The sequence below is a fragment of the Heptranchias perlo genome, chromosome 27, assembly GCF_035084215.1.
Source record: "Heptranchias perlo isolate sHepPer1 chromosome 27, sHepPer1.hap1, whole genome shotgun sequence".
In the NCBI taxonomy this organism is placed as follows: domain Eukaryota; kingdom Metazoa; phylum Chordata; class Chondrichthyes; order Hexanchiformes; family Hexanchidae; genus Heptranchias; species Heptranchias perlo.
Window position 1 is genome coordinate 29,629,626 of NC_090351.1, and position 16,149 is coordinate 29,645,774.

General features: G+C 43.0%; 1 protein-coding gene across 2 annotated transcripts in view; it reads right to left on the bottom strand.

Moving 5' to 3' along the window:
* LOC137344507 (acidic mammalian chitinase-like) overlaps window positions 1-16,149 on the bottom strand; it is a 38,058-nt gene that overhangs the window by 15,572 nt on the left and 6,337 nt on the right. For both annotated transcript variants that reach the window (XM_068007542.1, XM_068007543.1), the window contains exons 4-7: window positions 12,575-12,631; window positions 9,106-9,271; window positions 6,481-6,605; window positions 3,866-3,989 (exon numbers count right to left, since the gene is read on the bottom strand). In XM_068007542.1, coding sequence (XP_067863643.1) covers window positions 3,866-3,989; window positions 6,481-6,605; window positions 9,106-9,271; window positions 12,575-12,631 — 472 coding nt within the window. The remainder of the gene's footprint in view (window positions 1-3,865; window positions 3,990-6,480; window positions 6,606-9,105; window positions 9,272-12,574; window positions 12,632-16,149) is intronic.

Consider the following 16,149-nt stretch of genomic DNA (forward strand, 5'->3'; position numbering starts at 1 on the left):
TGTGACACAAGTAATGTGGCAGCCTGTGACACAACAATCATACAGTATATTCTCTGTGGGCTTTATTGAAGAAAGCCAACAGCCCTGTTCAGGCATCTCAATTGTTGTTCAAGGACTGCTTTATGAGGGCTCTAGTTGAAATAGGGATCTGATTTTAGTGGGGTTCCATTGCTGAACATAGGTTTCTAAGAATTGCTATAACCAGTTGTGCAGGGGATAGCCCTTGTCCACAAGAAGCGAGCCTTTAACGTGCTGTGCAGCAGCAAATAATGAGGAGGGGGATGGTTGAGTGATGGAATATAAAAATGTCATGGCCAAAACTGCCAGGAAAGAAGGCACAGAACAGAATGATGCATTGCTGGCCATCATAGACCAGATGAACATTAATACCTTATGATTTGTGAAGACAGTCACACATGTCTATAATGTATGTGTGTGTAAATAGAGATAGAGAGATGCATAATTATTTTACATATGTGTCAGCCTTAGCACAAAGGATCAAAGCCCACCTCAGAGACTTGAGCACGTAATCTAGGCTGACACTTCAATGCGGTACTGTCGGAGGTGCTGTCTTTCAGATGAGACATTAAACTGAGGCCCTTTCTGCCCTCTTACGTGAATATAAAAAATTTCATGGCACTATTTGATGAACAGCAGGGGAGTTCTCCCAGTGTCCTGAACCATCATCACTATAAAAAGATTATCTGGTCATTTATCTTGCTGTTTGTGGGATCTTGCTGTGCCAAAATTAGCTGACTTGTTTTCCTTTCGTTACAACGTTGACTACACTTCAAAAGTATTTCATTGGCTGTGAAGCATTTTCAGATGTACTGAGGACATGAAAGGTGCAATATAAATGCAACTTTGTTTGCAAATCCCTCCATGGCCTCGACCCTCTAACCTCCTCCAGCTCTACAGCCCGCCGAAATCTCTGTGCTCCTCCGATTCTTGCCACTTGAGCATCCCCAATTTTAATCACTCCACCTTTGGCGGCTGTGTCTTCAGCTGCCTGGGCCCTAAGCTCTGGAATTCCCTCCCTGACCCCCTCCGCCTCTCCACCTCTCTCTCCTCCTTTAAGACGCTCCTTAAAACCTACCTCTTTGACAAGGCTTTCGGTCACCTGCCCTACTATCTCCTTCTGTGGCTCGGTGTCAAATTTTGTTTGATAACGCTCCAATGAAGCGCCTTGGGACGTTTTACTATGTGGAAGGCGCTATATAAATTCTAGTTGTTGTTTAACAGCCATTCACAGGTTATCAATTACATTGTGTGGACAAACATCCTATTAACCATTGAAGTAAAGTTCAAAACACATCTCCCCACCTATCTGTTTCTGAGTGAAGCATTGAGCTGCATCTAAGCAGTTAGGTGTCAAGAAATGCTTCTTTGGAACAATATGTCTAAAATAACCCTTTTGTATTCACACTGTAATGTATATGGCTATAGCTTGCAAAAATCAACCAACAGCAACCACAACAGTGTGTATTGTGCTTAGCACAAAGGAACCAATAGTTGATCTATTGCAGACAAAAATGAGCTTCATTTCTGTCACAGTTCAAAAGAACATATCTTTTCAAACCCCTTCTAAGAAGCAAATGTTCCAAAATTGCACAGTTAAAATGTGATTGTTACTTTTATGTATAAAATAGAAATTGGTTAAATCTGCAGATGGAACCAAACTAGGAAGGGCAGTGGAATCAAAGGAGGCAGCCCAGAAACAACAGAATGACCTAAACAATGGGCCAAACAATGGTTGATGAAAACTGATGCAGACAACTGTGAAGTATTGTGCATAGGAAGGGAAAATGGGCAACTTGCATTCTTCATGACTGGTGTTGAAATAGCTGAGGATGAAGTGGAAAAAGATCCAGGACCCTTAGTTGACTCAATGGTCAACATTTCCAGCCAATGCCGAGCAGCAATTAACAAAGCCAACAGAACGTTGAACTACATGATCAAAACAGTAGAATACGAGTCAGAGGAAGAAGTGATCAATCTGTACAATGATCTGGTCAGATCACACCTTGAGTACTGCATCCAGTTCTGGTTACGGAGAAGCAAGGAAGACATTCAAGGGCTGGAGTTAAGTGCACAGAAGAGCTATGAGGCTGATCCTTAGTATCAGGGGTCTGAAATTATGAGGAAAGACTGGAAAGGAGGTGTCTGAGAGTTAATCTTAGAGGTATAAAAGATAGAACATGGTAGGGAAAAGGTTAATCTGGAATACTACTTTAAATTAAAGACACGGAGTAGAACAAGGGGACACAGGTTCAAACTTTGAGACAATAATCTGGGACAAAATTAATTGGCACTTGGAAAAATATGGGTTAATTAAAGCCAGCATAGATTTGTTATAGGCAAATCATGTTTGACTAACTTGATTTGAGTTCTTTGATGAAGTAACGGACAGGGTTGATGGTAGTGCAGTTTATGAGTATGAGTATATGGACTTTCCGAAGGCGTTTGATAAAGTACCACATAATAGACTTGTTAGCAAAATTGAAGCCCATGGAATTAAAGGAGCAGTGGCTGCGTGGATACAAAATTGGCTAAGGGGCAGAAAGCAGAGAGTAGTGGTGAACGTTTTATTTTCATACCGGACGCAGGTATACAGTAGTATTCCCCAGGGGTCAGTGTTGAGATCATTGCTCTTTTTGATATATATTAATGACCTGGACTGGGGTATGCAGGGCAGAATTTCAAAGTTTTCAGATGACACTAAACTTGGAAATGTAGTAAACAGAGAGGAGGATAGTAACAGGAGGACATAGACAGACTGGTGATCTGGGCAGACACACGGCAGCTGAAATTTAACGCAGAGAAGTGTGAAGTGATATATTTTGGTAGGAAGAATGAGGAGAGGCAATATTAACTAAATGGTACAATTTTAAAGGGGGTGCAAGAACAGAAGGACCTGGGGGTGCACATACACACATCTTTGAAGGTGGCAGGACAAGCTGAGAAGCCTGTTAAAAAAGCATTTGGGATCCTGGGCTTTATTAGTTGAGGCATAGAATACAAAAGCAAGGAAGTTATGCTAAACCTTTATAAAACACTGGTTTGGCCTCAGCTGGAGTAATGTGTTTGAATCTGGGCACCACACATTAGGAAGGATGTCAAGGCCTTAGGGTGCAGAAGAGATTTACTAGAATGGGACCAGGGATGAGGGACTTCAGTTATGTAGAGAGATTGGAGAAGCTGGGGTTGTTCTCCTTAGAGCAGAAAAGGTTAAGGGGAGATTTGATAGAGCTGTTCAAAACCATGAGGCGTTTTATTAGAGTAAATAAGTGACCAGAGGACACAGATTTAAGGTAATTGGCAAAAGAACCAGAGGCGACAAGGTTAAAAAATGTTTTACGCAGCGAGTTATGATCTGGAATGCACTGCCTGAAAGAGTGGTGGAAGCAGATTCAATATTAATTTTCAAAAGGGAATTGGATAAATACTTGAAGTGGAAAAGTTTGCAGGGCTATGGGGAAAGAGCAGGGAAGTGAGGCTCCTTCAAAGAGCTGGCACAGGCATGATGGACCAAATGGTGGCCTCCTGTGCTGTATCGCTCTATGGTTCTATGAAATATGATCTCAATACAAGATAAAATGGGGGCAAGTTTACTTCAGAAATATTGTTCTGCTTATTGTTCAGTTATCCGTTTAGAAAAGTTCATAATGAACAGATTTCGAAGAATTCTTCCAAAGTTTTCATATGTTAAGTGGTTGAGCTGAAAACCTGGAATCATTTGAGAAAAGAAATTACATGCAGCAATGGGAGGAGTGTACAGTTGTTCTGAATGCATGTATTAAGGTTGGGTGAAATGGCCTACCTCATCCATTAATATCTTGTGAATGTTGGGAGGTTGCATACATACCATGTTAGAATTTACATAAACACCATGATCAGCTGGGCCACGATAAAAAGGGCCTTTGTGTCCAGTGAAACGGTCCCAGGCACCATGGAAACTATATGTAACCAAATTGATAAAATCCATCTTTCTGTAGAAATAAAAATACAGTAAATTAAGTTATGAACAATCAATCGAAATACTGATACATCTAAACTATATTGACATGACTAATGGAAACGTGGCTTATTTGGTGGTCACAACTTGCCCCTTGCTGAAGCCTCCCCGCCTGGCTATACTTTCCACCATCTGCCCTACCCAAGCCGCCACTGTGGTGGTGTGGCCCTTATCACCAAATCACACCTTGGACTCTCCCCTACTGCTCTGGTACCACCTTCTCCTTCTCCTCATGTTGTTCTACCCCTCTCACCTCTCCTTTAAAATCCTCGTTCTCTGTTGCTCCCCAAGCCCCACCCCGAGTTTCTCACTGAGATATTTTCCTTTCTTCTCTACACTGAGCGACTCCTCATCCTCAGGGATTTCTAGCTCCATCTCAATTCACCTTATCCTCTCTCCTCTAATGTTATTGCCCTCGTGTCCTCCCTTAACCTTTCCATCCATATAAGCTCTCTTGTTCATATTCACGGTCACCTCCTCGACCTTGACACTTATACTCCCATGGTCTCAATCACAGATAAGGTCATTTCTGACCACAAACCTGTATCCCTCACCACGCATAACCCCTACCCCTTCCAACCTCACTTCCTTCAGCATCTGTTTGAAATAAACTCTTCCCCCAAGTTACTTACAACTACACTTCAAACTCCAAACCGCCTAGCCACTGATCCGCTATTTGCCACAATACTTCTGCACCTGTTAATCTGTTCAACCGCTCCCCCTCTTCCACCTTTGATGCCGTTGACCCCAGCAAAACACTTGCTCTCTCCCATTCTAGTTGTTCCCCCTATCTTTATTCGATCAAATCCAAGGAGTACAGACTTGAGCATATCTGGCATACAACTGGTTTAGTTATCCATCGCCAGATCTGGCTGGACCACTTCAACACTATCTCATCTCGTTCTCTCTGCCAAAACCATTCATTGCTTCAGGATCACCCTGGAGAGCAAAGATAACCCCGGCTTCTTTTCACCCCGACTAACCATCTCGTTAAACCCTTTAAGTTTGGTTCCAATATTGCCTTCTGGTACGGAATCCTTTATGGTTCTCTCAAAGTAAAATGAATTTGTATTACAATAGCAATAGGAATTGATTGGGAAGGTATATATACAACAACTTGCATTTAAATAGTGCCTTTAATGTAAAAAAAAATCCCAAGGCACTTCATAGATGCGTCATCAGAAAAAATGGACACCGAGAAGGAGATATTAGGAGGGGCGACTAAAAGCTTGGTCAGAAATGGGTTTTAAGGAGAACCTTAAAAGAGTAGAGGGAGGTGGAGAGGCGGAGAGGTTTATGGAGGCAATTTGAGAGTATAGGCCAAGATGGCTGAAGGATAGCTGCCAATGTTGGGGCAAAGGGAGGGGAATACACTCGAGGCTAGAGTTGGAGGAACAATGTTCTCTGGAGAAGGTTACAGAGATAGGGAGGGTGAGGCCATGAAGCGATTTAAACACGAGAACGAGAATTTTAAATTGGAGGCATTGGGGGACCGGGAGATGGTGAACAGGACTTGACAAGATGCGGGCATCAAAGTTTTGGTTGAGCTGAAATCTATGGACCGTGGAGGATGGGAAGCTAGAAAGGAGAGCGTTGGAAGAGTTGCATCTGGATCACAAAGGCAAGACTTTCAGCAGCAGATGGGTTGAGGCAGAGGTGGAGACGGGCGATGTTATGGAGGTGGTATACGTTCTTCATGATAGAGAGGATATGGGGTCAGAAGAACACCAAGGTTGCGAAGTCAGATTCAACCTGAGGCAGTGGCCGGGGAGGGGGATGGAATCAGTGGCAAGGGTACGAAGTTTATGGCAGAAGCTGAAGACAAATTCTTTGGTCTTCCCAGTGTTTAAGTGGATGAAATTGCCAGATGGTAATATTGGAACCAAAATTAAACAACCACTGTAATAATTCCATTTACCTCACTCCCTACTGAGATCTCACAAGGTCTTCTGCAGAGTTAAAACGGTGCAGCTTTTTATCAGACTGGTAGATCTCATGCACTATTGAGGGTAACTGAACTGAAGGTATCAAGAATATTGCCATCCTCTTTGATATTGTATGATCTGCTAGTATAATCAAACTAATTCACTCAAAAGTCATCAGTTTCCAGGACCTCAAAACTATAGAAATCCTTACCTTGCTCAGTCTTCCGTTCCTCTTGCAGTCCATAGGCTTTAAATCCTAGCTGGCCATCAACAAATTACTACTTATTAATTTATTTGTAACTTTACCACACTTTTTTTTCCAGCCTTGGTAGTGTCCAGCCCTTTGGCCCCAATTCTTCACTTAGTTTTTATTTTCACTGAGAAACTTTTGTCCAACCTGGATTCAAGTAAAATCCTTCAGAGGCTGAAGTAGGATTTTATTTGTACAGTGGCATACAGTTTGAACGAAACATCACAATCCAGCAACTATTGTGAAAATTGCAGGGAGAAAACATTTGTATTGAAAGAATGAATACTCACTTAGCAATTTTTTTGATCTCAAAACCAGCATCAATATTTTGTTTACCAGCAGCCACCGCTGCTGTAAGTAGAAGCCTGGCTTTTCCAGTTTGTCTTGCTTCTTTTTGTAAGGCTTTTTTTAGTTCCTGGAAAAAAAGATAAAATATTGACTTTAAATAATAGTCTACCATGATTCTTTTATAATGCTAACATATTTAATTACAATAAAACAGCTGGTGATTACATGGGCTTTTCTGTACAAATATTAATGTCATTTTTTGCTAACTAATGAACATAGAAATATTGATGGCATTGTGATAGAAATGGTTTCTGCTGGGAAATGGGCTGTATTTTTGGCCTTGCCTGAAACACATCAAGAAGAAGCCAATCAATCTGTTGATTACAGTTGATTCAGGTGCAGAAAGCATTTAACCTCATTCACCAGACAATACATCACAATCTATTCAGAACAAGCTTGGTTTAGACAACACTGTCAAACCCCCAGCTTATCTTTGATGGGCCTTTATGTACCTGTCACTGTAGCTGGCCATTTGTTGTATGGGTAAGTGCCTTAGTGTCGCAAAATGGTTTCTCACTGGCAAACACAATAGATCTAAGGGTGTAAAAAGTATAAGTTACAGGCATTTCTAATGTTCTATTTAGTTACAAGTTTGATTGAGCTGCAATGGACGTGAGGCAAGATACACTCCATGGGTAAGAGCATCTATGTAATTCTGAAAATGACTACAATCGATAGAGATTTTATACTAAGTTATCGAGATGATTCCATCTGTTAATTGAAGAGTCTACAAAGAAAAACCATTCAAAGGAACTCAGATGACTGACTTGTCTGTTTATCTCTTTCATCAGCTGGTTGTGCTATTCAAGCTGACTTGGACCACTGGCTGTACTTTACTGTTACTGTAAAAGACTATCGATTGATAAACCAGATTGGTATTGCATTCTGGTACAAAAATATCTGGAGCGACTGATAACATTCAGCCTCTGAAGTGATGTGGGTGTGTAGTGGGAATTCTATGTATAAATGCTGAGACACTAAACATTTCTACTATTCACTTGGCACTTTATCTGTGATTATATTGTGCACTAAGCTTTGCTTCGGCTCATGGGGAGTGAGCATGCTGGTCTATAGGAGATGACGTGGGCTAGATGTGAAGAAAGAATCTGAAGCCTAATAGTTTTGTATCCATCTATCTATATCACCATCCGTCTCGAAAGATGATGGTGTAGGCGCCTTTTCCAGTTGCTGGAGATTGCTCCCTAGGCCTTCTCAATCTGATTCGATCCTTCCATGATAGTACAAAGGCTACAATCCAGTACGATGGTAATCAATCTCACAGTTTTTTGAAATCTGTAATATTGTCAAACGGGGATATGTTTTGGCATGAACATTCTGGGATATTCTTCTCTCTGCTGCTTCATCATGCTTTCTCATCTAGTGCCGAAGGTGTATTACTCCTTACAAGATCAGATGGAAAAGTCTTTAATACTGCATGCCTAAGAGCAAATACATAGAATTACACAGAATGTACAGCACAGGAACAGGTCATTTGGCCCAACTGGTCTTTGCCGGCAATTATGCTCCACATGAGCCTCCTCCCATCCCTCTTCATCCGACCCTACCAGTATATTCTTCTAACTAGTAAATAGTAAAATCAATCAACTGTTGATAAAAGAACTTCTTTTCGCAGATGATGCAGAGTTCATTGCACACAGTGAAGTGGAACTTAAACAACTTTGCAAATTAGTGAAAAGCTACTGCAATGAATTCGGACTAATCATCAGTCTAAAGGAGACAGTGATCATGGCACAGGGTGTGTTGACTGCACCAGAAGTTTCAATAGCTGACACCATGCAAGAAGTTGTACACGATTCTGCTACCTAGGATTAACTGTATCAAATAACATCTCTGGATGACGAGCTAAACTCCAGCATCGGAAGGAGAATGTATCAGACATGGCATCACCAATCATGTCATTGTGCTTCTGTGTAGTTAAGTCTTGTAAAATAACATGCTAGTGACCTTACTGGGATAAAATGATCCCTTTGAATAAAGTTTAGAGCACTTCAGATTGAAAATTAACTTAAATAGAGTGATGCATCTATATTTGCTTTTCTTTCACTTAATGATAAAGCACTGCATATTCGTTTCATGTTATAAAATTGAAAACTAGGATCCCTGCTGGCTTACTGGGTAAAAAACCTGCTGCTGTTGTTCTAAACTGCAGAGAACGCAGAGTCCCAGGTTTGATACGTGGCCTATGCTGAGTTAGTTGACCTTAACATCGGCAGCTGTGGTGGGTGCTACAATTGGCTCCTGACCCTGGGCAAAGGAAATGAAAACAAAACAGCTAAGGTTCCTGTTCCTGACCAATTTGCAGTGACTCCTCCTGGAAACTTTGTGTGTGTGTGTGTGTGTGTGAATGCTGGGTGAGAACTGAACCATGTTGAGCTATGATGCTTCCCCCAATTGAATCACCTGTTGACATTTATTGACTACTCCCATATGAAGAATGGCCACTTAGAAAAGGTCCCAGAGAGTTGCTGTCCCCTTGGAACTATACCCTCAGAAGTCAGTGCTTAAAGGAGATAAAAGGAGAGAAAATTGAAAGCTGTTTTACTCACCTTAAACAAACTTGTGAACCTTTTTCTGTCCTGAGATGGACTTCCTCTAGAACCTGGATACTTCCAGTCTAAATTTAAACCATCAAAGCCATGCTTTCTAAGTAATTTAATCACAGAATTGATGAATATTGTACGATTCTTCTTGGTAGAAACCATGTTGGTAAACCTGAAAGGACGGGGAGAACTGATGAAATGTTTTCATATTGTTTTATCTGGTTTAAGCTTTTTAAAAAAAGTTATGAGAACTCTTTCAAATTCCATTGTGTATTTTATAGGAAAACACATATCCTTCAGAAGTAAATACTTCACAAACACCAGCTTCTCCTGCTCTCTGCTGTCTTTCTTGCTGCTCCCCCTCATCCTCCAGCCCTGAAGGCAACCCTGCCAGACCATCCATGCAGTCAAATTGTCCATAAGGCAGCCAAAAACAGTGCAACACCAGCAAAATCATGATCTCAGCAGTCACACTTAACTTTCCAGAGTCAGAAAGCAGGCTACAATCACCCAAAAGTTAACCAGCAGTCTGAAATGACAAACCAGCAGTACTGCATGTTCCCTTTAGTGGAGGACCCTTATTTACATAAGTTATTCATTGCTTTAAATAGTTCTGACGTGAGCGCTGGATGCCTATGGAGAAGCCCGATCCAATATGGCTAGCAGCACACTTCTGGCTGAAAATGAGCGCGCACATCCTGCCTGTCATGTTGGAGGCTTTAGCACCCAAAACAAATGGGCCTGGTGTGATCAAATTTCTAGGCCACCAGATCCCCTGAAAAACAGTTGTGTATTAACAAACAGCCTGGCCTGTTGTAGAATATATTCTGAGTGTTTTCAGTGAGTTGACACTATGGGCTCGATTTTACCGTCGGGTTTCCTGTGGGTTTCCAGCGGGCGGGCCCCGAAAATCCCGATATCCAGTCACGTGACGGGATCCCGCCACGATCCCGCCCACTTCCGGGTTCCCCGATGACGTGCGGGGGTGCGTGCGTGGCCCCCGCTGGTGGGAATCCCGCAGGCAATTAAAGCCAGCGGGATGCCACTTGAGGTTATTTATTTCGCTTGTTCAGGTCATTAGCTAACCTGATTAAGGGACTGTGTGTAATTTTGGGGAAACATGGGACTGTTTCACACACTGGGGGAAACAGTCCTAGTTGAACTGGACGTGTTGCAGCCGTCAGCCTGTGGCAGCTGCAAAGGTCCATTTGACAGGTTGGGGGGGAGGCCCTCACCCATTGCAGGAGGCCGCTCTGTCACTTGGGACAAAGTGTGGCCTCCACCACCCCCCTCCGGACGGTCAAAGTCACCAACCTGCACACTCACCCCGGGATCCGGAGACACGTGCCTACCTTGCAGACCCCCTCAGATGTACATATTGTGGATGGGGGCCGCCATAGCTGCAGTCATGATCCCCTCGGAGGGCGAACAGCATCACCAGCCTCGCCATCCACGCCATCCACCTCTGACACGTGGAGCTCCACAACAGAGTGCTGTGACACATCCACCTGTACAGCAGGAGGGAGGGCTACCGCAGAGAGAGACGCGTCGCAGAGGGCACTACCCTCGCCACAGGGTCCACAGACCGAGGTGCAGCTCCCCGGACCTCTCCGAGCAGCAGTGCACACGGAGGCGCAGATTCACTCGACATGTAGCCGTGGAGATCTGCAGGCTCTTTCATGCCGAGCTGCTCCTGGCTGGCCCCAGCACCATCTGCTTACCTGTCGCTGCCAAAGTCACCACTGCCCTCCACAACTTCTCCTCCACATCCTTCCAGGGTGCAGCCGGGTACACCGCCGATGTCTCTCAGTCATCTGCGCGGAAGAGCCCTGCAAATACACCTGCACCTACTCTGCAGTAACACGATGGGTGGCATCAGTGGTGGGTCCTCATAGTGATACCCAGGAGCGGGCATTATTGGACACAACAGACAGGATTCGCGGAGACATGGCAGTGGTGGTGCCAATATAATGTGTGATGTTTGTTGCTCTGAAATTCAATATAGGTAACACCCATGGCAAACCCTCAGACACCCTTGTGCATCCCCTTCATGCTCACGACACGTTTGCCGTACGCTGCCTACTGCACATATGCGATGCATGCCCTGTGGCTGCAGCACAGGTGGTGGCAGGTTGAGTGAGGCTGGCCATGAGAGAGATGCACGAGAGGGTGAGTATGGGATAGAGCCATGAGATTGTATGAGGATTGGGTTGCGTGTTAGTGGCGGGTGAGTACTGGCGAGGTGAGTAGGTGCAGGTAAGATGAGGATGGGGTTTGAGTGGGTATGAGGGGTGATGTGACAGAGTAGTGTTGGCGGTGCCGAAGGAGATGTGGGGTGGGGGCAGTGTTGTGGCAGACGGAGTGTAGGGGAAAGACTACGTATTCTCACTGTGGCTGACCTACTGAGGTCATTGGAGCGCCTCCTGCACTGTATGCAGGTGGGCGATATGTTGGTGGCGCAGGTGACCCCCTCTGCCACCTCGAGCCAGGCCTTCTTGGTGGCAGAGGCAGGCCGCTTCCTCCCGCCCGCCGGGTGGAAGATCTCTGTCCTCCCCCTCCTCCTCACCCCATCTGATGATACCTGGGGTGAGGCATCATTAAACTGGGAGCAGCCTTCCCCCTGGGCTGCTCCATGCTGTAATTTGTTCCATTGGTTGCAGCATCTGTCAGTGGAGGACTGCCCCTTTAACTAGAGAGCCTCCAGCTGACAGATCGTACTGCGCATGCGCAGCCCGCCCGACGCGCAGACCAGCAGCGCGGACCCCGGAGGAGCAGGTAAGTGATTCCAATTAGTGGATTGCCTGCTACGATCGCGCGGGCAACCCACTAATTTCACCGGGCGCGGAGGCCACGCACCCGAAACCCAACCCGCAGGAAACCCGCAGGCCTGCTAAAATCAGGCCCTATGTGTTAAGATGCAGAAAGTTAGAACAGTTAATATGGATCCAAACTTTTAAAAGTCGGTATCACCTCGGGTGAACTATTTAATTTACCTGGAATTACATTGCCAAGTATATGAAATCCACTCAATGAATATAAATGAAATGTAAATTCTCAATATGAATTAATGTTTTATAAAATTAGTGCATGTTTAATGTGATAGAGATTAAAAAGAAATACATTTCAATTCCACATATCAATTCTGGATTTATACATTAACTTATAGGCAAAACCTGTTCAATTATGCTGCTTGAAATCCGTCTTCTACTGCAAGTTGCATCAATGTGATTCAGGCCCACACACTATAATTTCAAACTCTGTTCTCTCCTCTTTGCTTTCTAGCGCTGCTGCCCAATTGGAACAGGAAGCAATAGGACACATGATAGCAGAGACCAAACCAGTCTCAGCAGAAAGAAAAGCACAAGCTGATGGCCCGTGAGATCTGGTAATTACTGATCATCTTGGTCGTATTGTAAAAGCTAATTTGCTAATCTTAGGGGAAAAATTGCCAGCCTGCACCTTTGCCAGACATTACCTTTGTATACCAAAATTCCATCCTCCAACACCCAAAAGTGTCTTCAATTCAGGACTCCTGTTAGGAAAACAATAAATGATTATTTTCAAACCTTTATTTTAACAACTAACAACTTGTACCTCATAATCTTGGGAGCAATAATAATTTTCAGTGAGCTAAAATGGAAGTTGCACAAGTTTCTGTGGTATCTAGCCCTCTGAGAGGGAATCATTCAGCTTTAGTCTCCCTTTCTGAAAACTTTTATTATTAAAGCCATTATTTTACTCCAGTGAAAGAAGGTATGACCATTCTGAGTCTATCATTCCTAATAAACTATTTATGTATTTCGCCTTTCACTATCCCACAATGCACTAACTCAATCCATGCACTCGTGTATTTTACTGCAATATACTTGCACCTTCTAATTTTTTGTTTTCCTTTGTATTTTACCTCATAAAAACAAATGTACTGTACTTTTGGTAATTTCAGATGGTTGAATGATAGACAATGGATGGAATTTTTTTTTACTATCTCCAGAATAATAAACAAAAATTCTAGCAACAAGAATGTGCATTTATACAATGCTTTTAAACATAGAAAAATGTCCCATGGCGCTTCTCAGAGGAAGAAAGGAATGGAACCTAAGCATTTGTGGAAGAGTCAGGAAAGGTGACCAAAGGTTTTGAGAAGGCTCTGACAGGTTGAGCAGTATAGAGGCAGAGGGGATTAGGAAGGAAGATCCATTGAGTAGGGTCGAGAATGCTGAAGGTTCTGCCATCAATGGTTAAGGCGAAGGGAGAGGGGAATGCACAGGAGGCCAGAATCAGAGGACCAGATGGACGTAAAGCTGGAAGAGGTTGGTGATTTAAAGCCTTGGAGGGATTTGAAGATGAGAATGAGCATTTTAAATATGGCAAGTTGAAGGACAGAGAACCGGTGGTGGTCAAGTTCAAGTTAACTTAATTGCTGCTAACTGAATCATCTTCTTCTCCTTGTATTATTGAGGCTTAGCAGCTTTAGGAACTTCTGCCTGGCCCTTACAAGGCTAATGTCACTGTGGTGTAGAGCAAGGGGTGGGACCCAGTGATTCTCTGGCGGTCAAGTGAGTTGGTTGAAAGTGGGGCCCACTGTTGGGGTCCAGACCAGGGAAGCAGCCTGAACCTCAGAAGAAAAGGGACTTTTATTTACATTTTGTTAATTTCCCCCCTTACACAGGAGGATATGGCCAAAGTCACAGGGGTCCGGGCAACTCATACCCTCATTGGTGGGCCTGTGCTAGAGTTTCTGGCCGTGTGGAGCAGGCTGACCCTGGAGATGCACCCACAGTGGTGCTTGTCCCTCCAGTGGCATTTGTGCTCGCCCCACCCAAGCAAATTAGGTGCACTCCCGCTAACCCCACAAACTCTGGGGGAGCCAGCACTGGAAGGTACCAGCAGGAGCACTAAAAGCCGGGACCAGGTCCCAAGGATTTGTAGGGCCATATATCTTAAGTATTTCTAATATAGTAGGAAAAACATAGCTTTTATTCTTTTGATACCTTGAAAATAGAATAGAATTTGCATTTATATAGTACCATCCATGACCTAATGATGTTCCAAGGTACTTTGCAGCCAATGGCCTATTTTTGAAGCATACTCACTGTTGTAATGCAGGGAAACATGGCAGCCTATTTGTACACAGTAAACTCCCACAAACAACAGTGAGAAAAATGACCAGATAATCTGTTTTAGTGACGTTGGTTGAGGGACAAATGTTGGCCAATACAGAAGAAGAACTCCCCTGCGCTTCTTCGAATAGTGCCATGGGATCTTTTATATCTATTCAAAAAGGAAAATTGGCTTTTGTTTAACATCTCATCCAAACTACAGCACTTCCTCAGTGTTGCATTGGTGTCAGCCTAGATTATGTGCTCCAGCCTCTGGAGTGGAGCTTGAACCCGTGACCTTCTAACGCAGAGGTGAGAGTGCTAGCACTGAGCCAAGGCTGACACCTACCAAAGTATATTAAATCCTGCATTGCCACACAATTCCTGACTGTAAAACCTTATTTCCTGTTGGCATATTTTTGACATACATTTTTGACACTCATTTGAGTCAATGATTTCTATTATAAATTGCTGTGTCACCTTTACAACAGAAACCATCTATGCAAATGTGTCATGGTGTAATTACACCCTCCCGCCAGTGATGGCACTAATACCTCAGCTTTATGTTACCTACTTACTCAGCCTTCAGAAAAACTCTTATGTTCTGACCAACTCTACTTCTCTGCTTCCTAAATGACCATAAGTTGTGCTATATAGCTAAAAATAATAGAACATCAAAGTATTATACAAAAATAAGGGAGTCACCTAAAGTCCTTGACCCCTTGTGCAATGCAATTGGACAGTGTCTAGTGTATTATAAGTATCTTAATTTTTCTTCATTAATGACATTGGCCTTGAAATTACACCATGTAAATATCAAATGCCTAATATGATCATATAAAATTCCTTTCCAGTTATTCAAACCCATTTGAAGTAAATAGGTAAATGCCTCTGATAGGGAACAAATAAATTTTATATGAACTTTTTAAGTGTTCTTACACCAATATTGTCCCATGTAATATTAAGGCCATAATATTATGAAATCAGCACAGTAACTGAAGGTAATGACTTGCTGCCCAGTTTAGAAAGTGGTGCATGAGCACAATTTCATCTTCCCTGCAAATGAGTTTACTATTCTACTTTAGTCCCACAGGACTACCTGGGTCCTGCAGCAAAGTGTTGTAAAGAGATGCTATTTTTCAGAATAATTAACCAAGTGAATGTGCAGCCCCTCCGAGTGTGTTAAATTCCTATCATCCTGGCATCAGAAATATCACACAATGTTTCCATTTTTTTAAATGTCAATGTATTCTCCGCTGTTTAGATCCTTAAGTCTTCCAGTTAGTTCCTGGTACTCGATGAATGTTTAAACAACATTTTTTAATGATTTACTTGAAAAGGTTGAGATTGTGTGTTATATGATGCTTGTATGGTTTTGCTAAATTGACATGACTTCCTCTGTTCTGTCTCATTTGTTATTGTCTCATGATATGATCAAATACACAACATCTAAAAGATTCACAGGGATGATCCTAGAACTGAGAGGATATATTTATCAGGAAAGGCTGAACAGGCTGGGGTCTTTTCTCTAGAAAAGAGAGGTCTCAGGGTTGACCTAATAGAGGTCTTTAACATTATGAAGGGGTTTGGTAGGGTAGAGGTAGAGAAGATGTTTCCATTTGTGGGGAGGACCAAAACTAGGGACCATAAATATAAGTGGGAGGTGTTCAAAAAAGAATGTAACGTGATACAGAACTCATTCATACCCCTAAGGGGCAAGAGCTCTACTTGCCAAAAATACAAAAGAGGTAAGGGACAACATAAAACTAAAAGAAAAAGCATACAATAATGCAAAAAATAGCACAGATTCTGGTGACTGGGAGAGAAATAAAGAACAGCAAAGGGTGACAAAGCAGACAGTAAGAGCTACAAAAAGGGGGTATGAAAAGAAACTTGCAAGGGATATCAAAATCAACACAAAATGTTTTTACAATTATATATCAAGAGCAAT